We start from the raw sequence: 23,108 nt of genomic DNA, 5'->3' as shown, positions 1-23,108 counted from the left end.
AAAAGAAATTTAGAGTCATTTTCCCAATGTGTGAGATTGGAACGTGGAAGAGTACAGCATAGCTGTTGCGTGGCCTTGGGCAAGTCATGTAACTTCTTGAGACTGAGTTTCTTTATCTATAAGTAGGGGCCTGTACTTTTTGGAACTATGGTAATGATTAGAAAATAAATGTATTTAAAGTGATTAACATGGTGCCTGACATATATAATAGTGACTACATTTAGTATGTCATTAGTTATATTTCTCTAGCACTGAGGGATTCAAATGTTAGCTAAACACAGGATGTCATCCCCACTATCAGCAAAAATACAGGTCCAAACATCATGCATGATATTTAACAATTCGATGAGGTTTGGGAAAATCATGACAAATAGCTTTCTTAGCCTGTCATGATTCTCTGGAGAAAATATATAATATGGGACCTACATGCTGCAGTTTGCATTGATCTCCTATAGCAGTATCAGTTTCCCCACACAATTTAATACTTCATTGTATACTACCATACATACCATGAAAACAGTTCTAAAATTTATATTTCTATCCCAGATTTCTCTCTGAATTCCAGATTCATATATCCAACTGCTTATTCAACATCTCCAGGATGTCTAATAGGTATCTCAAATAAAACATGTCCAAAATAGAACTCTTAAATCTTTCCACAATATCTTGCCTCCCTCGGTCTTCCCCATTTTAGTAAATAGCACTACTGTCTACTGTATTACTAAAACTAAAAATCTAGGAACCATTTCTATCTCTACAATATCTCTTGAATCTGTCCACAGTTTTCTATCTCTATTACTACCACTCTAGTTCAAGTCACCATCATCTTGCTTTGAGATGCTACAATACCCTCCTAACTTACCTCTCTGCCTTCTTCCATATATTCTCCATGGAGCAACCAGAGGAAGATTATTTTTATGTAAGTCAGAAGGAATGTGACATTTTTCTTCTTAAAATTATTCAATGACATCCTCCTGATCTTAGGAGAAAGGCCAAAACCTTCTAAGACACTGTGTTATCTGGCTCTTGCCTACCATTCAAATCTCATTTTGCCTCACTCTCCCCGCTACTCCCCATGATCCAACCACACTGCTCTCTCTCTGTTCCCTAAACTTGCAAGGATTTTGGCACTTCAAAGCCAAAATATGCTATTTCCACTGACACATTCTTGACCATTCTTCACCTAGATGGCTTTTTCTTAACCTTCAGGGTCCAGTCTAAATGTTATTTTGCTTCAAGTAGAACTTCCCCAATGATACAATATAAAGCATTTTCTGTTATTTTCCTTTTTATCACCTATTGCAATTATTAATTATATACTTATCCTGTGTTTATTTGTTTAATCTCTATGTTTTCCTCATCCTTCATTACACTAGTAAGCTCAATTAGAGCAGAACCATGTATCTTAAAATAAAAGTTAACTTATTAACTCTTATAACTCTTAGAATAGAGTTAACTTCTATTCACCCAGCACAATGAGAATTTGATGAATGTGAAGAGAATATCAAATATATTAATTGTGGGTCCAGGGTTGATAATCACAGAATTAGATAATAAATACTTGTTCACTTCTCCCCAAATGTCCTTTTCACCTTTCACTTCATATGTGAGACAGGAGGTAAACTAATTAGTATCATGAAGTTAATTTTACTGGTAAAAAAATATAAGGATATAGATACTACCAGGTGTTTGATCTTAGAAGCAAGGGGCGTTAGGTGATTAAATCATGATTTAAAGAGGCTTTTATCAGAAAAAATAAAAGCCCAATTATTTTTCATGTAACTTTTATGCCAGAGTTTATAGTTAAACTATGATGCCCTGACCATAAAAATTGAGCAAACTACTCAGTATTGACCCAATACCTTCTGAACATAATCATTACTGCCATTTTATCTCATTTCCCCCAGAATACACTGGAGTGAGTTATCAGACACTATACGTGGTGGGCTCTGATTCAAAGGATTCAAAACACACAAAAAATTTAAATTCACTCATTCAACAAACCTGTTAATTGACTACTATATGACAGACACACAAGGGGGTGTTTTTCCTAGCCAGTCAGACAGAATCAAAACAACATGTCCCGGAAAGGAATCATCTTTCTCTGCCTGAAGACCCATAGTTGCTCCTCAGAATCCCCACTGGAGCATAGTGCCAAATCACAGAAAGATTTCTAGCTATATAAAGTACACCAAGTACCAAGAAATGACTTATAGACTTGAATTCATGAATTATTTTCCTATTTGACAGCCAAAGGAGGCCATTTAACTGCCTTTATAAACCACCAGTGATTAATCATAATGACATAATGAATTGCTGGACAGGAAAAGGCCACTCTCCCTAACATGCTTGTTCTCAGGACTCATTTCCACCTCAGCTTTGTCTCAGCCTTTGCTCTTGGCTCACACATCATTAAAATGTCTTGCTGGCTGCAAAAGCTCGTTTATATAGACAATAATTGCTCTGACCACCTTAATTGACAAATTATTCCACATGATTGCATCTCCTTGAATGAAATAATTTGGCCTGAAATACCTATGTATGTACCCTTTTGCCCCTGGTTAACTTCCTAATTTTTAAAAAATTCATCCCCTGTAAATGAAGCACCCTATTAAAAATAGCAATTTGTCTTAAACTATTTGTCAGACTGCTTTCTTGTGGTAAAATGGGTGTGAGGTCATCTTTGTAAGCTTTCCAGTAATAATAATAATGCTGCTGAAAATGATACCAATCATAATAATTAATATCATTTAATGAATACCTACTATTTACCAGACACCATTCTAAGTGCTTTTCATATATTTTCTTCACTCAACACAGTAACACCTCCTATTTTGCATGGGGGTAAAAACTGAAGTTCAGAAGAATAAATTATTTTTTCTCAAAGCCACACAACTACTATCATACTAAGGATTTGAATCATGCTTTTCTGAAGCAGGGCCCAAGGGAACAAATCAAATTTTCAGCTTTCCATCGGTCTTCTCTAAGAATCAAATTCTTTGTTTAGCTAAAATTTCTTAGAAACATCTTCCTCCAGGTATTTTTCTCAGCAAAAGGTCTTATCCATCTCCACATAAAAAAATTTGTTAGAGTCAAATCAGATTGTAGCACTATGAACAACCTATAGTTCTATAAGCATTTATTAGTAGAAAGGGCACAGGCTTTGAGAAAACAACCACCACACCTGAACCTTCATTCCAGTGCTATCATTTAGTTACTGTAGAACACTGAGAAAAATTACTTAACTTCTTTGAATTTCAACTTCAACATCAGTAAAGTGGGGCTAAAATGACAATACTTCACAGGATTTTGAGATGCTTAAAAATGAGATCGTATATGTGAAAACATAAGATTCAGATCCTAGCTCCATAATTGTATGTTGTATCTGAATGTTAAGGTAAACCTTTGTATGGGGAACAATGGAACGTGGAGGACATTAATCTAACTGATGAGACAAAACTTACACGAAGTACTTTAAGATAACTAATTATAAACTAGTATCAGACAGTGTGGTAAAAACTTTGCAAAATTGCCAAGGGAAACTAGGAGAAAGAAACAGGTGACTCTAAAGAGATTGAAATGAGATTAATCTGTGAAAGCTTCATGGAAGAAGTACAAAGGAGTCTTGGCAAAGAGGCGTGAAAGAGCATGAAGCAGGCAAGCAAGCAGGAAGGAAATGATCTAGTGGCATTTGTTGAGCATTGTGGACAGGAGCCATGCAGGCAGTTTGTAGCTGGTTGCTTTAAGAACAAGGTTTTGTAACAAATGTGGGTTTGAATCCTAGCTCCACCACTTACTAGCTGTGCTATCATAAACAAGTAACTTATGTCCTCTGAGCCTCTATTTCTTCCCTTACAAAATAGAGGAGATACATTCAAACTTCCAAGGTTGTTGTGAACTTTGACTAATTGTAAAGTACAATACCTGACCCAATAAATGGTTGCCCTGTGAACATCTGGTTCATGGCTAATTTCCCACCATACGAAGCTCCCAGTTTTCATCATCTAGAATAGGGGTGTGATAGAATATTCTTAGCATGCTTAAACCACTACTTTCAGGTTGGAGGAGAGGAAGGTAGCTGAAACTTTCACAAATTAACATAATGGGCCAAGGAAAATCTGTGCCATGAATCTCAGGAGTCTATACACCTAGCAGTCACACTGCAATTCCTTCCCAAGAACCCCCTCCCCCACCCCTAACTCAAGTCAGAGGAGTCAGCCCAAGGAGTCAATGATCACCTCAGGTGATGGAAGAGATCGATTAGAGTGGAACTGATCTGGATTGGGCATGTTTGCCATATCCTGCTGCCATGTCCTCTAACTTGCTCACCCTCAGTGCTCTGAGCTGGTTTCCTGCACAGCTACTTACAAAACAAACCCACAGGAATGAATATTCTCACAGTCACTGACTTTGCAGAGAAACAAGCCCAGCTTTCTGCTGATGGGACAGTTAATAGTATTTGTTCATCTCCCTATAAGGCATAGAAACATGCAAACAAATATTTTCCTGGGACAGAGACTGGAAATATCTTTGCCCCTGTCACCAAGAGCATTAATAGATAGCCCTGTGTGATAGGTTGAGGCAGGGGGTAAGAAATAGGGGAAAGAAAGGAAACACAAAACAACAGTGGCAGAAGAGGAAGGGAAAAAATCACTCTTTAGACTGATACTCAAGGCCCTCCTTCCCACTAATTCTAAGAAGGCTTTTTTTTTTTCTCCTTGTCACCCAAGGTCATGGGTAGAGTTGACCTTGCTTCTAGAGGGAGCAAGTAGCCACCTGCAGGGTATGAATTGTGACACTCTGGGAAAGGCCCCCCACAGGCACTGGGAAGCTGCCAGGAATTCCCACCATTAGTCATGCCTATGAGTTACAGAATTGAAATATCTATTAAATTGCAAATATGTTAGCTGTGAAGGGAAACATTTTGGGGCCATTATCGGTCAGCAATTTTTTATTTTATTTAAGTACTAAATTAGGCCCAGCAGAAAGCAAGGATCTAAGGAGATGGGCTACAGAAAAGATAGGACATTAGGACATTTAATAGTGAGAGAAGGGACAAAGATGTCATTCACAGTGGGCTGGGTAGGCTAGGAAAGGCCAGGGTCACCAGAGGCATTGGGTGAGGGAGGCCTAGGAGGAAAGGCAAAGGAGCTGCTACAAGCCGGTTTCGGTCATGAGATTTTTGCACCTGCGACTGCACAAAAGAACAGTCAATTATGAAATGCACAGTCAGTCATGTGAAAGTTTCCTTAATGTGGCCAACAACTACTGGCTGCTGAGGGCTTTCCTCATTAAGTCACACAAAAGGTACAAATGAGATACATTCTCACCTAATAATCAGGACACAGACATTCAGATCATGTTAACTGTTGCTCAGAACATGAAGGAGAGAGAACATATGCTAATGAGTTGTTCCCCTCTGTTTCACATCCGTACTGCTTGGGGGAGCTTCAAGGTGGGTGCTTTATCCCTAGGGCTTTTCAACTATCTGTAACATTTGAGACCAACTTGCTTCATCATCTAAATTGCTCTTCTCTGTAAGGTGATCAATTTGTCAATACCCCTCCTGTAGTATTACATCCATAAATTGTGCCCTTCACTTTCTGCTTGGGTCGACCAGTCTGTTGGATGGTATGATTAGGATGGCTTCTGAGTGCTGTTCTCAGTTTGTCTATTAACTACTCTCCAGGCCACTTAAGGTTTTTTTTTGTTGTTTGTTTGTTTGTTTGTTTCCCCACTCACTGCTGGAGATGGAAATGTGGAGCCAAGACTGAGCCAGACACACAGTCATTTGCTTATTTAAAAGTGCTACTGAACCAAACTCTTTAAGGTGAAGGCCTCAAAAAGACAGCCCCCAATGTGAATTTACCATATAAGCATGTTTTATTTGGTCCACACGCTGCTCAACAAACCAGAGATTTCCACATAAAAATCCAGACTTCCATGATCTCTTCAAAAATTAGAGTGCCTAGTAGTATCTTATCCTTAATTTCACATGACAACAATCAGCTAGGGTTGCTAGTACTCTCCAACTTGCCTCTCTCTGTTGCTTTGCACACCCACTCAGGTACATGACTTGCCTGGTTTCTAGAAGCATTTGACTATTGATTAGGGCATTGCTCCTTTGCTGGTTTGGATTCAGCCATCGGCAATAAATGCTTTTTCTTTTATGGAAGGAATAGAATCACAGCTATTTTTTTAAGCCAAAACAATGGGTTGGCAAATGAACATTTTAGATAACGGGTTATTTCAGGGATCCTTAGACATGACCTCTGAAGTCACTAATTTTGGAGTCCACCTGGGGAATGTGTCTCCCCTCCTTCTGGCCCAGAACCCAGGATTAAGGGACTATGGACAGAGTAACAGTGGAATCATATAGAAAGGCATTACATTATGAATCACAAGATAGGGGCACTAGTTGTGGCCATGCCATTCACCAGCTGCTACCCAGGACAAATGGTCTAAAATCTCTGAGCCATAGTTTACTTGGGGCGGGGGTGGGGGCAGAAATATTGTGTGGATTTACAAGTAAAGAAATGTCCTTCTCATTCTCCTTTTAGAAAATGTAATACATATTAGAATATTATATGCACTAAGATACCTTGAAATGACTTGCAAAAAAGAAATCTGTTTAACTTTAACCTAGCAGATAAACACATTGTCACAGAACCTCTCTCCATTCCTCTCCTCTCCTCTCCTCTCCTATTTGTCTTCCAAAAATAACTATTAACATCTCTTAGAACTGGAGCTCCACAGAACAAAGTTTGGAAACACTGTTTGAAGCACTATTTGTTCTAATGAAAAAAAAAAATTCCCAGGTTCCAAAGGGAAGACAATTCTGTCTCTAGCTGTCTGCTTTCAGAGCCACATTAAGAAACTTGAATCCTATGATTCTTGTTGCACAGAGTAGGCATCAATTTATGTGTTGACTGCTCTTTACCAGCTGAATAAACATTGTTTAACCAGGATGTTCTCCATTGCTTCACTTCCTCTAGCTTGAAATCATTATGACAACTGCAATGAACCTCACGGGAATCCATTTTTTCTCAGTATGGATTTCCATATTAATAGGGCCATTTGGTGCCAAAATATGAAACTTGGCAAATCCCATCCTGTGTACGTTCTTGCTTTCCTGGCACCACACTTTTTCTTGTTTCTCTCTTGGCACTATCCTAAGCTCAGATTTAATTCTGTGTCCCATTTCTACTGATCTCATCTAAGGTGTTCACTGAGAGCTCCAAAATGTCATGTGTATCCTTTTTGGTGGTATCTAAAATCCAATAGGAAATTATTGAAGACCAAATAGTTAATGTTCAGAAATGACATTATAGTGGAATAATGGACATTATGATCAATATTTTGACATTTTTAAATGTACATAATATATATTTTGTGAATGAAATTATATGGTTTGTGCTTGGTGGTGGTTAAAAGTTTATGTGAGAATCAGGAACACCTAGATTCATACCCGTGCTCTGCCAATTACAAAATATGTCACCTAAGCCATATCTCTTCGCCTAAGGTTTTTCCTCAATAAAATGGAAACAATAATAGTATCCACACTCATGTCATTGTTGTGAGAATTAAATGAGTAAATGAATGAAAAACACTAAGCACAACGTCTGCCACAAAGTGAGCTCTCAATAGACATTAGCTCTCTGTGTGTCCCTATTATGATTATTACATAGTTCTTGGCTTAAAATCACTTCTCCTGTTTATTCTCCATTCTGTTTATTCCTCCAACTCTCTACCATAGCTCTATGTTCCACTATTTTTCCTAAACCCACTTTCATCCCAATGCCTCAGCATTAACAGCAGAGGAATAAAGAAACAAAGAGCCAGCACCAAAAAAGCCTGATTTCAAACCTGATGTGAAATTCCTTCCTCTGTGTGTAAATAGCAGCCATTCTACACACCAGAGGAAGGTCATTATAATAAGCTATGCAGTCTAAATGACACCTACAACAATGCACTACAGTTACTTATAACTTGGCAAAGTGAAATTAAAAGTACTTACTGAAGCCATTCATTTGAACGTCTTCACCAAAAACTGATCCCAATTTCCACTCTGCAATTTCGCCAAGCCTTGTGTGTCCAGATTGTGTTGCTACTATTGCTTAATTAGTAACCTACAAGCGAATCTTTGAAAATATCCATACAATAAACCTCTCTTTCTAGCCATGGCACTTAGACACAAATGGATTAAAAGATTATCCTAACATGTGAAGAGGCCCAAATCTGGAACTCTAAAGCTGTCTACAATTATCAGGAGGATGGGTATTATTTGCATATTCACCAAAGAACAGGTAATTTTTTTTCCTAAATAGCCTATGTGCATTTCTAAAAAGCCGAATAAAATCATGTAGTTGTGAATGATTTGCTAGGTTAATGGTGAGTTATCTTCCAAGTACAGTTAATTAGAGCTGGCTTTCTGCTTGTGTTCATTTTGGGGATCCCCAGTAATTTATGTCTGCCTTTGACCTTCTCAAGGCAGACATTCTCCTCTACTCCCAGCAGACCCTATTACATTATCTCTCCCACCCTCTCCCACTCCTCTTCTCCTTCTTCCATTATCACCCGTTCTACATTCTCACTATCATATAATCAACTTTCCGTTCTATTTTTAACACTTCAACTAGCCATCTTCACAAAATTCAATGTGAGAACAAAGGGAAAATATCTTTAAAATAACAAACAGCCACCTAAAATATGCTGTAGGGAATAAAACTGTTAGCTGTTGTCATCTTTGACAAATGACCTAAACGCACTAATGTAACATGTCTATTTGTTATTAAACCCCTTCCTACTGATCTACATCCTCTGAAGGAATAAAAAGAAATGTCTACAGCAACATCCCACAAGTCTGCAATAATTTATATATTAAAAGTGTTCCAGGAAAGTTGCATTTAAATCAAATCCTATTTTAATGCAGTAGGAAATCTGGCTATTTAAAGAAATCCTACGACAAATTCTTTTATATGGAAAAAATAATTTCATAAAACCAATGATTACTTTCCAATTCATCAGTTTTGAATAGCTGAATCTTTTTATAACTGATCTATTTAAAGCAAGTAGCACCTATACACTTAAAAAAAAAACACTTGCTTTACTGACGAGATATTTCACAGATTTATAAATTTTAAAAGAACAGTCAGAAAATAACCTCTTAAATTTTTAATAACCTTTTAAATATCTCCACACTTGCAATATATAATTTTATAGAACCTCTATCTACATGATTTTGTAATTAGCCAATCCTATTGATTTTATATTGAAAGTCTTATTCCACGCCTGCATATTGCTAAACTAAAAACAAGTATGAGTGGGTTACTTTTAAAATAATCCCAACCTTGTATTTTGACTTGTTATACTTTTTAATTTTCTTAAATTTACATCCAAATTAGTTAGCATATAGTGAAACAATGATTTCAGCAGTAGATTTTTTAGTGCCTCTTACCCCTTTAGTCTATCCCCCCTCTCCCACAACTCTTCCCATAAGGGAGGGGGAAAACAGAAGAGACTAATAAATATGGAGAACAAACTGAGGGTTACCAGCCTTATATTTTGAATTATGAGAGGGCAACCTGTTTAATTGCTTTGTAATAACAAACATACAAAGCACAGTATAACTTAAATAAAACTTCAAATAAAAATAAATCTTCACAGAGCAATGTCTTGAACTTCCATACCAAGAGGCCATTTTGTTTCTATATCAGGCATAACACTTGAATTGTATGAATAAATACATAAACTTGATATCTTCGTATATGAATGATGACCACTGACCCAAGGATAATTTTGAATTATTTTTTTTCTCCAGCATGTGATTGTGCATTTTTTACTTAAATGGTAAATGAAAAAAATTACTATTTCAGTGGCTGAGACTGCTTTATCCCTGCACTCCCTTGACAGATTTCCCTTGATGACCAAGGACTTATATTTTTAATTTACATCCAAATTAGTTAGCATATAGTACAACAATGATTTCAGGAGTAGATTCCTTAATGCCCCTTACCTATTTAGCCCATCCACCCTCCCACAACCCCTCCAGTAACCCTGTTTGTTCTCCATGTTTAAGAGTCTCCTATGTTTTGTCCCCCTCCTTGTTTTTATATTATTTTTGCTACCCTTCCCTTATGTTCATCTGTTCTGTGTCTTAAAGTCCTCATATGATGTAAGTCACATGATATTTGAATTCCTTTAATTTCGCTTAGCATAATACCTTCTAGTTCCATCCACATAGTTGCAAATGGCAAGATTTCATTCTCTTTGATTGCCAAGGAATACTCCATTGTATATATTTATATATACCACATCTTCTCTATCCATTCATCCGTCAGTGGACATTTGGGCTCTTTCCATACTTTGGCTATTGTTGATAGCACTGCGATAAACACTGGGGTGCAGGTGAAGCACTTATATATTCATGACAGCTCTTAGGAACTTAGGTAAAACAATTTGGGGCCTATGAAAATTAGTTTGGTGTGTGTGTGTGTGTGTGTGAGAAAGAGAGAGAGAGAGAGAGAGAGAGCACTAACATGCTCACAAGAAAAGCAAACCTGTGACTGACTTCTTTAGCATTATTCTCTCAGCTAGTGTTTCTCAAAGCATAATCCTTGGAAGGCATGCAACAGAATTACCTGGACAACAAGGCAAGTTTCCAATTTTAGAGATGTTGTGAATTAGAATCTGGAGGAGAGAGATGAAACCAGTATTTAAGGAGCCTCATCTTCATCCTATCTGGGTTATTCCACATAATTTTGATGCACATTAAAGTTTGAAAACCTCTGGGAGGTAGAATTGAGGTGAAATTTTAAATCCATAGTTCAATTATACTAAAAGTTCAGGTCAAGTGAATAAATGCTTTGCAAAATACACAAAAGAAGAGCCTAGCTCTCCTTTTCCAGAATCAAAAAAAGAAACTAAAAAAGCAAATGTGTTGTCACCATAACCCATTAGATGGGAGCATAAAAGGTTTATCGTTAACTTTATTCTGGCCCAACTTAAAATCCAAGTTAAATGCTATAAGGCTGCAAATTTTAGTAAATAACTCCCAATGGAAGTGCTTTGCAAACCCCTGATAAGGAATGTGTGACTGGTCAAAGTGATGATGTTGCAAGGATCTGAGCATAGCCAGCTCACTTACTAATGATGTAAAACTGCCTGATTGACTCTTCTGCTTGGATGAGACAGGAAGTCTAGTTCACATTGAGGAAATCAGAAATCAACCAAAAGCATATCTTTGCTACCTGGAATTGGCCCAATATGGTAGTTATTTTGAAAGCTCCTAGAGGAAAGGATGTACATTTCTAATCAAAAGAATAATTCAAACCTCCACAGAAGTTACTCTACAAATTCAGACTAAGTAGAACTGTCATGTATTAGGATAGAGCATGAACTAAAACATACATGTTAGTTTCCTTTTTCTTAAGCTTTAATTTTTTTTAATGTTTATTATTTTTGAGGGAGGGACAGAGAGTGCGAGAAGGGGAGGAACAGAGAGAGAGGGAGACACAGAATCTGAAGAGGCTTCAGGCTCTGAGCTGTCAGCACAGAGCCGGACGCAGGGCTGGAACTCACAAGCCATGAGTTCATGACCTAAGCCGAAGTCGGATGCTCAACCAACTGAGCCACCCAGGCACCCCATATGTATGTTAGTTTCTTTTTTTCTGTTTATTTATTGTTAAATATGAAATTTATTATCAAATTGGTTTCCATATAACAACACCCAGTGCTCATCCCAACAGGTGCCCTCCTCAATGTCCATCACCCACTTTCCCCTCCCTCCCAACCCCCCATCAACCCTCAGTTTATTCTCAGTTTTTAAGAGTTTCTTATGGTTTGGTTCCCTCCTTAATAATGAAGCAACAGAAAGACAAATGAAGAAACTGATCCCATTCACAACTGCACCAAGAACCATAAAATACCTAGGAATAAACCTAACCAAAGATGTAAAAGATATATATGCTGAAAACTATAGATAGCTTATGAAGGAAATTGAAGAAGATACAAAGAAATGGAAAAACATTCCATGCTCATGGATTAGAAGAATAAATATTGTTAAAATGTCAATATTAGTTTCTAATAAAATATTTTGTATTCCTTGTGTTAACATTCAGAATTTTGAAAAATACAAAACAAACTGCTGACTCCTAGGGATCAAAAACTTAATAACATATGAGTTACAGCAATAAACCTACTCGCCAAGTGTCACTACTTTGTAGACTGATTTTAACATTACCCCAAAAAGGTCAGTTAAATCATAAACAAAAATAATATAGAAGGAAATCTGTATTCCTAACATTAGTGAGAGTATAATCAACCAACTAGTTGATGTCAACATTAGATAGTTCAACAGGTAATGCCCAAGTGCATCAGTCACAAGTGCTTTTTAATAGCCAAACAACAGTGTTTTATTGATAAAAGGTTACTTTCAATTGATACAAAATTGCTGTGTAAAATAAGTTTTCAAAATACATTTCTTTTTTAAAATTTTTAAATATTTATTTATTTTTGAGAGGAAGCGAGAGAGACAGAGACAGAGTGTGAGTGGGGGAAGGGCAGAGAGAGAAGGAGATACAGAAGTCAAAGCAGGCTCCAGGCTCTGAGCTGTCAGCACAGAGCCTGATGTGGGGTTGAAACCCACAAACCATGAGATCATGACCTTAGCCAAAGTCAGATGCTTAACTGACTGACTAACCCAGGTGCCCCTCAAAATACATTTCTACAGGTAAAGATTATCTCTTAGTAAAAGCAATGATCTATAAATAAAAGCATTTATTTAGATTTGGGCAGCACAACAAAGGGGGATTTTGAAGTGAGACAGGGTAGGACCACTTACCTCCCTACATGATGACTTTTCACTGTAGCATAATGGTTAGTAGTCACAACCTGTAGGTTTAGGCACATTGTACAGAGTTTTTACCAAGAGAAAGAGTTCAGTGACTTTCATTCTCCATTTATGGCCAATTATGTGGATTATTTTGGCATTAACTATAGTAGTAAAAGCTGTTTAAAAGGTAGAGCTGGGGACACATGTGCAAGTGGTCAGTGGAAGCCCTGTGTATGCATCAGTCATAAGTGAATTAATGTAATCAATGTTACAATTGTCCGGATTATGTCAAATTTTACTATGGTTGAGATTTTATCCTCAATACAAATGTGTGTGTGAACACTTAAACACACACACAAACACACACACACACCACATAAATCTAAAACATATATAAAAAGAGGAAAATTAGGCAAGGTTTGTTCAGGAAAAATAGCAGGTAGACTTCTGTAATGAAGTTTCTTAAGGTCCATCACAAACATCATGAGGGATAACTTTTATGGTATTAAGTTCTGTCATGTGTCTCTAAAAATTACTTTCTAACATTCTCCACCACATAAGAATATCCTGAGTTTCTCTCTTTTAGTATGAGTAGAATTACTAGCTTATACTTTACTTGTACTTCAGATTTAAAATACACACACACACACACACACACACACACACACTATTTGTTTGGAGTTGCTCCATTTAAGAATAAGTAGAACCATACAACAACATCAGTCATTTATGAGTAATTTTGTATATGATATTTTGGATGCAGTCCAAGAAGACGTCATTCCAAAAGGCCAACATAATATCATTCTGAGGCAGGCATTACCTACAAGGAGATTCCAAATATGGGTTAAGTCAACATTCTAAAGTGGTTCCACTATATTTTTCTGAGATGCTTAGTAACAGCTAATGATATCTTGAAGAGCTAATAACCTTTCATAAAGGCAGATAACAGATATGCAGCAACTGGGCCCATGTTCCCTAAATCAATTGTCCAGATTCCATGTATTCTTTCCCAGTACAATTTACTAATAGAGAGCTTTCCAACTATTTGATTTGCATCCAGTTGTAAATTTGCCTCAAGTTCACTCTTTGTTTTGGAAACTCTTTCTTCCCATACCAAATTATACTTAAAAGTTCATTTGCTACAGTTTGGTAGAAGCAATTCTTACCTGTAACTTTCAATTCAGTTGTTCGTCTCACAAGTTTTCCTTCATACTTAAGTTCACAAGTGTAATTTCCTCCATCTTCTTCTTGAACTTCTTGGATTAGAAGAGCATTTCCTTTCTGTATTATTATGCTTCTCCACATTTTTGGCTTGCATTCCTGCAGAGAAAATATTTGCAAGTAAGCAAAAAATTAAAATTCTCATCAAGTCCCAGTACTGGCAAGTTAGTACTTTGACTTGTTTCTGCTCTTCTCCTTAGTTTTCAAAATATATAACTAGAGTTAAGTCAATGACCAGAAAAAAAATATGAATGTCTCTTAATGTGTCCAGTTTAAATGTCACAACTATCAGCCTAAGAGCTACTTTGAAGGCCTGATCCCAAGTGTAGAAATTCTTTAGAGATATTCTGCCAAAATAGAAAAACATACAAGCTTCCCCAATACAAAAGACGTATAGCGGAACCTTAAAAGTAGGTAAATATCACTATAAAGCCCTGGTATTTTTTTTTTCCTATTTGACAGAGACATTTCCTAAGTGTCCAAAGAGAATAGTGTTCATTTAGCAACATAGTATAATACAAGGGAGTCTTAGGCATTGTTAAACATTCATAACAGGCTTTTATACTGGTAATGTAGTCTAAAATGGTTTTATTAATTACTTCTTATAGTTAAAAACAAATGCTAATATTCCAGAGTCTCTCTCCCCATAGTCAAGAGATCCATTAGGTGGATGGGATAGGGGAAGGGTTCAAGAAAATTAGCAGTACTCTAGAAATACAGCTAGGTAAAATTAGCATACATTTTGTCCTAGTAATGGAGAAATTTTCCACTTACTTTCTCAATTCAGTGCTATATGACCAGAGAATAAGATTTGGGTTTGGAAGACAATTTTTCTATACTCCTAATGAGAATGTGAAGGAGTCTTGCTACTGGGATTGGACTTCTCTAGAAAGAAGTGTTTAAAACTTTTCCAGAGAGTGACAAAAACATAACATGAACCGAGTAGGTAAGAATATTCAGCCAAGTGGCTTTGCCTTTTGGGAAATTTCTCAGACTACTTTGTAGATATTTTTCCAGTTTGTCTACTACCTATCTCAAATGTTCAACGAAAGTAGTGGCCAAAAGCTGCACAAACATCAAAAGGTCTAAGGGATAGCCGTGATTATTCAGCTATGCTAAGTAACCAAGGCAAAAATATTTTATCATCTAATTTCTGAATCTGTCAGCTACGGCAATGAAGAAATGATTGTGAGGCAAATTATGTAAATAATTGTTAAAAGAACTTTCCACTTTTCCCACCATGGTATATACAACATCTCTTCTACCCTGCCTCCACCTCACCCCCATTCCTGCCCTCCATACATACATCCTAAACATTCACGTGAAGGTAGAATCAGTGCAGACTCTCAATCTCCAGCTCTGCATGGATGCACGTGTATGTGTGTGTGTGTGTGTGTGTGTGTAAAATGCTTTGAGAGAAGGAGCACACATTTATTAGTTTCTTACTGTAACAATTTTTTTATGATAGCAGGAATTTTGACAATAAAACACAAAAACTGGCACTTAAGTTCACAGGTATAATATTTAAGAGATATGCTTGCTTTATGTCCAATACAACTACCCACACACATTGTCAGAGAGTAAATAAAAGTAATACTATCTAGGGCATCTAGATATAAGGCTGTTTCACTCCCTAGGGTCTTTCCAAAGAACAGTTAAAGGTCTGTCTGAAATTATATTACACACCATGTCTGGTGAGGTTTATCACCTATATGAGATTTGCTTCTGAGTTAAACCTGGGGATATAAGGTTTCTGGGAAAATGAAGAAGATAGTCTGAACAGAAAGAAAAAAAAAATAGTCCAGCTGCCACTATCGTCATACAATAATAATCCACAATTATTTTCGCATTGTTTCGAACTCTGATAGCCTCAGATTTCTAAAGAATCATTCTGAAGGTTATTAAACAAAAATATGGTCCCTTTGGGCATTTTGAGAGGAAAGGAAAATGAAAACTGAGCTGCTTCACTTTCACATGGCAGTGGTGGGGGTGGACAAATGAGTCCACACACTTGTATTCAAAGACAAATGACGTTTTCTAATGTCATTTTTAGGGAAAGTCCATATGCAATTGGCTCTAACCATTTTCAATTTCTGTGCACAGTGCTTTGATTTTTCCCCCAGGAAGTACAATGTAAAGAGTGTATAGAAGCTAGAAAATAAGCCCAATGAAGAACAGCCTGAAATCTCTACACGTTCTTTGGGCTAGATCGAGATAGCCCCAAGTGCTTTCCAAGTTACCATCTAGCCTTATAAAATATTACTTGTACCCAATATAGCTTTTTGAGTTTTTCTTTTAAACTGTGGCATAAGAAAATATTATCATCAGGTAATCTCCACCCTTCTGGAACCAATGTAGTATAGATGAAAAGGCAAACTGCTGTCAGAGCAAAACAGCTCTAGGTCAACATCTGGGTTTCACCCAAGTTCTGTGGTCTTGGGCAAATTTGTTTAACTTCTTCAGGTATCAGTTTCTTACTCTGCATATGAGGATAATATAATACCATGTGAGAAGCCAGAGCCCAGAAGCTTGCAGAGTTTATTCATTATACTCTTGCTGGGCAGCACTATATGATGGTAATTCAGCACAGAGAATACATTCCATCCCTAAACTTTCACAATCCTGGATTATGTCTCCTCCAAACCTCCAGGTCTCCTTGGTGAAAACTGGTGCTAACTTACTAATAAGATGAAAACAAATCCTCAACAATTGGTTAACTATCTCCAGGAACACAATACTTTAACCCACTGAAAATGTATAGCTCCTAAGAGGCCACTCCAACATTAATCCCAGAAGGTGGGTACAGAAACTATATTTTGTTCAGAAGAGGCTTATAGAAGACCATTGCCCCCACAAACCCATCCTTTATAAAGTTACCTCATTGGCTATCCTGCAGATATCTGGGTACCTACATCAAACGTCATAAGTCTTTTATGCTTTTTACTCCATTAGTTGCAGTATTTCTCCCTCAAACTGCTGGCTGCTAGGCTTACTACTGTCATTGTTTCTCTCCTGTGCCCAATCTTCCCATGACCTCTTTCCTAGTGAACAGGTACCATTGCCATACCTCATTGTTCCATACCTGCTTAATTTTGACAGTCTCTTAAGCAAAGAAATTTGAAGCATTTAAGTCAAGTCTCAAGATGGTTGTTTACCTGAGGCAAGGAAAAACCACCAAAGCCTCAAATATGAGCAGACCTCTAATACTGTTCTCAGTGTGTAATTCCTCTATTAGTTAATGCCCCTGAGACTGTTAAAATAAACTTCATCGAGTCAAAGGTTTTGCTGAGGGCTAGACTTACTAGAAGTACCCAAGTTCAACAAATAGCTCCAGTTTTTGGCCTGGCTGATCCCTCATAGAGCAGTCTGTTGTAGGACCTCCTTGTTCAGTCAAAATAATGTCAGCCCTTACATCCCAGCTTCCTTCCCTCCCTCCCACCCTTCCTGAGTGGCAGATGCCACTTGCCAGCATCTTCTAGGTTGGGAGCCCAGGATGTTCACCAGAAACATCTGTTGACCAAGCTTCTTGAAGTAACTTGTTGCCAGCCACATCTGGATCTTAGAATTTCCACCCTGTGTTGGTTGGCCATCTGGATGTCTTCTTTGAAAAAGTGTCTATTCATGTCTTTTGCCCATTTCTTCACTGGATTATTTGTTTTTTGGGTGTTGAGTTTGATAAGTTCTTTATAGATTTTGGATACTAACCCTTTATCTGATATGTCGTTTGCAAATATCTTCTCCCATTCCATCGGTTGTCTTTTAGTTTTGCTGATTGTTTCCTTTGCTGTACAGAAGCATTTTATTTTGATGAGGTCCCAATAGTTCATTTTTGCTTTTGTTTCCCTTGCCTCTGGAGACGTGTTGAGTAAGAAGTTGCTGTGGTCAAGATCAAAGAGGGTTTTGCCTGCTTTGTCCTCAAGGATTTTGATGGCTTCCTTTCTCACATTTAGGTCTTTAATCCATTTTGGGTTTATTATTGTGTATGGTGTAAGAAAGTGGTCCAGGTTCATTCTTCTGCATGTCACTGTCCAGTTTTCCCAGCACCACTTGCTGAAGGGACTGTCTTTATTCCACTGGGTATTCTTTCCTGCTTTGTCAAAGATTAGTTGGCCATACGTTTGTGGATCCATTTCTGGGTTTTCTATTCTATTCCATTGATCTGAGCATCTGTTTTTGTGCCAGTATCATACTGTCTTGATGATTATAGCTTTGTAGTACAGCTTGAAGTCTGGGATTGTGATGCCTCCTGATTTGGTTTTCTTTTTCAAGATTGCTTTGGCTATTTGGGGTCTTTTCTGGTTCCATACAAATTTTAGTTATTTGTTCTCATCACTCATCATCAGGGAAATTCAAGTCAAAACCACAATGAGATACCACCACACACCTGTCAGAATTGCTAACTTTAACAACTCAGGTAACAACAGATGTTGGCGAGGATGTGGAGAAAGAGGATTTCTTTTGTACTGCTGGTGAGAATGCAAACTGGTGCAGCCACTCTGGAAAAAGGTATGGAGGTTTCTCAAAAAATTAAAAATACAAGTACCCTACGACCCAGCAATTGCACTACTAGGTATTTATCCAAGGGATACAGGTATGCTGTTTTGAAGGGGCACATGCACCCCAATGTTTATAGCAGCACTATCAACAACAGCCAAAGTATGGAAAGAGCCGAAATGTCCATTAACGGATGAATGGAAAGAAGATGTGGTATATATATATATATATATATATATATATATATATATATATATAATGGAGTATTACTCAGCAATCAAAACCAATGAAATCTTGCCATTTGCAACTACGTGGATGGAACTACAGGGTAATAGGCTAAGCGAAATTAGTCAGAGAAAGATAAATATCGTATGATTTCACTCATATGAGGGCTTTAAGACACAGAACAAATGAACACAAGGGATGGGAAGCAAAAAGAATATAAAAGCAGGGAGGGGAACAAAACATAAGACTTTTTTTTTAATGTTTATTTATTTTTGAGAGAGAGACAGAGCATGAGTGGAGGAGGGTAGAGAGAGAGAGGTAGACACAGAATCCAAAGCAGGCTCCAGGCTCCGAGCTGTCAGCAAGAGCCAGACGCGGGGCTCAAACTCATGGGCGGTGAGATCATGACCTGAGCTGAAGTCAGACGCTCAACCGACTGAGCCACCCAGGCGCCCCAGATAAGACTCTTAAATATGGAGAACAAACAGAGGGTTACTAGATGGGTTGTGGGAGGGGGATGGGCTAAATGGGTAAGGGGCATTAAGGAATTTACTCCTGAAATCATTGTTTCACTATATGCTAATTAAATTGGATGTAAATTAAAAAAATAAAATTAAAAAAAAATTCCACACTGAAATATTCACCAATATATTCACAGTACATTTCTGAGATATCATCATCATACCCACAGGTATTTTTGAATCAGTTTGATTTGTTGGCCATGGACATTTCAATTATATTCAGAGCACAGAACTCATTTCTCATGGCAAGAACACTAGGAAGATTAATTTAAATATTTATTCTGATTCTAAAGTTCAGACACAAAGTAGTTGTGCAACCACAGACTAATCATATAACCTCTGTCCTCAAGGGCACCTAATAGTCATCCCCTCAGACCCAATTTCTCCCCTTTCCCCTGGAGACTGGACTATTTCATACAGCATCTAGTCAGCTGCCTAAAAATCTATAGGGAATGTGATCTTTCTTCAAATTAAAGATGGAAGACATAGGAGCACAATTGTGAATTAGGTATCAACTTTGCCCTTTCAGTCCTACCTCTACTCCAAATTCATAGGATAACAAACTTCAGAAAGTCTTTCCCCTTCCTAGCTCTATTTCTCCAACTTTCTCTCTTCATATTCTTAATGTAGAAGGCAGTACCCCACAGTGATTAGAGTATAAGGTCTAGACTCAAATACTTGGTTTGGAATCCCAAGTTGTATTATCTTGAGCATGTTACTTAATTGATCTTAGCCTTAATTTTTTCACCTATTAAAAAAGTGGTGATAGGGGGTGCCTAGTCATTTAAGCATCCAACTCTTGATTTCAGCTCAGGTCATAATCTCATGGTTTGTGAGTTCAAGCCCCTCATAGGGCTCTGCGCTTATAGCACAGAGCCTGCTTGGGATTCCCTCTCTGCCCCTCTCCTGTTCACTCTTTTTTTTTCTCTCTCTCAAAATAAATAAATAAACTTTTAAAAAGTGGTGATAATAATATTTACCAGTATGGGTGATTATGAAGAATAAATGAGGTGATGCATATAAATGCTCTGTATTATAGAGCATAACATGATAAAAAACTATAAACATTAACTATTATTCTATTATTACTACCCTCATAACTCTGCCTTCAGATTACATACACTCCTATTATGACATGTTAATGACTGTCAGGAGTTAATGTGATTCACATTTCTATGGAGATCTGGACACAATTCAAAAGACAATTCAAAGTTATAATTCCGATTCAGGGGTTGACTTCCAGTTTCTGATTCAACATGCAAAGGCTTGGAAAGTTTGACTACCATCCACACAACAAGAAAAAAAGCTGAACAAACTGGAAGTCAACTACCCTTCTTATATCCATCAGACAATTGAGGTGACAGTGAAAATCACTGTCCTAGAAACTGGAGAGACAGGTGAGTACAAAGAATCACAGCTTACTGGGAACTGAAGCAGACACAGGAGCCAGAAACTAGTAGGAACAGTTAAAGGGTAATTGACTAGTTTCTGAAGACTGTGAACTGGCTTGATACAAAAAAAAACCCTTGGTGGCCCAGTCTTGTGGGCCACTTTTAAAAGGTTTGCCTCCAGGAACCCCACCAGGTTATTAGCATGGAAACCAGAGAAAAAAATCCCCTTATGCTTTTGATATAGGAAGGAAAAGGTAACCATTTTGAAATATACCCAAAGAGCTCTGTTCTCCTTGACCCTGGCCTGCCCTCAAAGAATATGGGAAAAGGGAAATACCCAGTGTCAGCCCCCTTTAGCTTTTGAAGGAAAATAGCTAGCTCCAGCTCCCTCTATCATTCCTGTCTCATCTAATGGAGAGAAGCTGAGAAGCACTTGTGATGGCCACAGCCCAGGGCGAGAGTTCACTAAAACATGGAAATCTAACCATAAGATTACAGAATGTTTTCCCTTACCCTACACCTTACTATCATATCAACAGGGTTCCTGTATAACATTAAGGATATTACAGCTAAAATAACTGCACAATTCAGTCCTTACTTAAGATGAAGTCTCTAGGAAAACCCAAAGATAATAGGGGAATGAAAAACAAGGACACCAGAGGGAATTTTAGCCTCTAGTACCTACAACTAGAGCAAGGAGTCAATACAGCCTAACTCTTAGCTAGATAAATGTAAAAACCTCATATTAAAGGCCTGTTAATTCAGTTCCTTTTACCAAGTACATAATGCTTGGCTTTCAACAGAAATTTACATGGTGTACTAAAAGACAAAAACAGCAACAACAACGACATTGACAACAAAAATGGCACGATTTGAAAAGAAAGAACAAGCATTAGAACCAGACTGAGGTAGTGTCCGACTTCGGCTCAGGTCATGATCTCACAGCTCGTGAGTTCGAGCCCCGCGTCGGGCTCTGTGCTGACAGCTCAGAGCCTGGAGCCTGTTTCAGATTCTGTGTCTCCCTCTCTCTCTGCCCCTAACCCACTCGCATTCTGTCTCTGTCAAAAATAAATAAACATTAAAAAAAAAAAAAGAACCAGACTGAGGTATAGCAGAAAATTTGGAATTACCTATCTGAGAATTTAAAATAAGTATGATTAATATGTTAATGGTCCTAATGGTAATAGTGGACAACATGTAAGAACAGAAGAGAGATGTAAACTCTTTAAAAATAATAAAAAGAGAAATACTAGAAACAAAAACACTATAACAGACATAAAGAATGCCTTTGATAGGCTTTTTTATAGTGTTTTTTTACTACAATTTATTGTCAAGTTGGGTAACATACAGTGTATATGGTGTGCTCTTGGTTTTGGGGGTAGATTCTCATGGTTCATCACTTACATACAGCACCCAGTGCTCATCCCAACAAGTGCCCTCCTCAATGCCCATCACCCATTTCCCCCCTCCCTCCCCATCAACCCTAAGTTTGTTCTCTGTACTTAAGAGTCTCATATGGTTTGCCTCCCTCCCTCTCTGATTGTAACTATGTCTTTTCCCCTTCCCTTACCCCATATTCTATTAAGTTTTTCAAGATCCAGATATGAGTGAAAACATATTATATCTGTCTTTCTCTGACTGAATTATTTCACTTAACAAAATACCCTTCAGTTCCATCCAAGTTGCTACAAATGACAGGATTTCATTTTTTTCTCATTGCGAAGTAGTGTTCTACTGTGTATACAAACCACATCTTCTTTATCCATTCATCACTTGATGGATGTTTAGGCTCTTTCCATAATTTGACTATTGTTGAAATCGCTGCTATAAATATTGGGGTACATGTGCCGCTATGAATCAGCACTGCTGTATCCTTTGGATAAATTCCTAGTATTGCTATTGCTGGGTCATAGGAAAGTACTATTTTTAGTTTTTAGTTTTTTTTTTTTTTCAGGAAACTCCACACTGTTTTCCAAAGCAGCTGCACCAGTTTGCATTCCCACCAACATTGCAAGAGGGTTCCCATTTCTTCATATCCTTGCCAGCATCTATTGTCTCCTGAGTTGTTAATTTTAGCTACTCTGGTATGAGGTGGTATCTCAGTGTGGTTTTCATTTATATTTCCCTGCTGATGAGTGATATTGAGCATCTTGTCATGTCTGTTGGCCATCTGGATGTCTTCTTTGGAAAAGTGTCTACTAGAGATAAAAACACTATAACGGACATAAAGAATGCATTTGGTAGGCATTTTAATAAACTGGGCATGGTGAAAGGAAAAAAAAATCAGTGAGTTTGAAAGTATGTCAATAATAACTTCCCAAACTGATGAGCAAAACAAAAGAAGAATTAAAAAAAAAAAAAAGAGGGCGCCTGGGTGGCGCAGTCGGTTAAGCGTCCGACTTCAGCCAGGTCACGATCTCGCGG

General features: G+C 37.6%; 1 protein-coding gene across 1 annotated transcript in view; it reads right to left on the bottom strand.

Moving 5' to 3' along the window:
• The window catches only part of IL1RAPL2 (interleukin 1 receptor accessory protein like 2), a 1,066,898-nt gene that overhangs the window by 457,753 nt on the left and 586,037 nt on the right, over positions 1-23,108 (bottom strand). Inside the window, exon 4 of the mRNA XM_042974778.1 lies at positions 13,999-14,152. Coding sequence (XP_042830712.1) covers positions 13,999-14,152 — 154 coding nt within the window. The remainder of the gene's footprint in view (positions 1-13,998; positions 14,153-23,108) is intronic.

This window comes from Panthera tigris, chromosome X (genome assembly GCF_018350195.1).
Source record: "Panthera tigris isolate Pti1 chromosome X, P.tigris_Pti1_mat1.1, whole genome shotgun sequence".
NCBI classification, from domain to species: Eukaryota; Metazoa; Chordata; class Mammalia; order Carnivora; family Felidae; genus Panthera; species Panthera tigris.
This window is presented reverse-complemented; position numbering and strand designations above follow the sequence as displayed.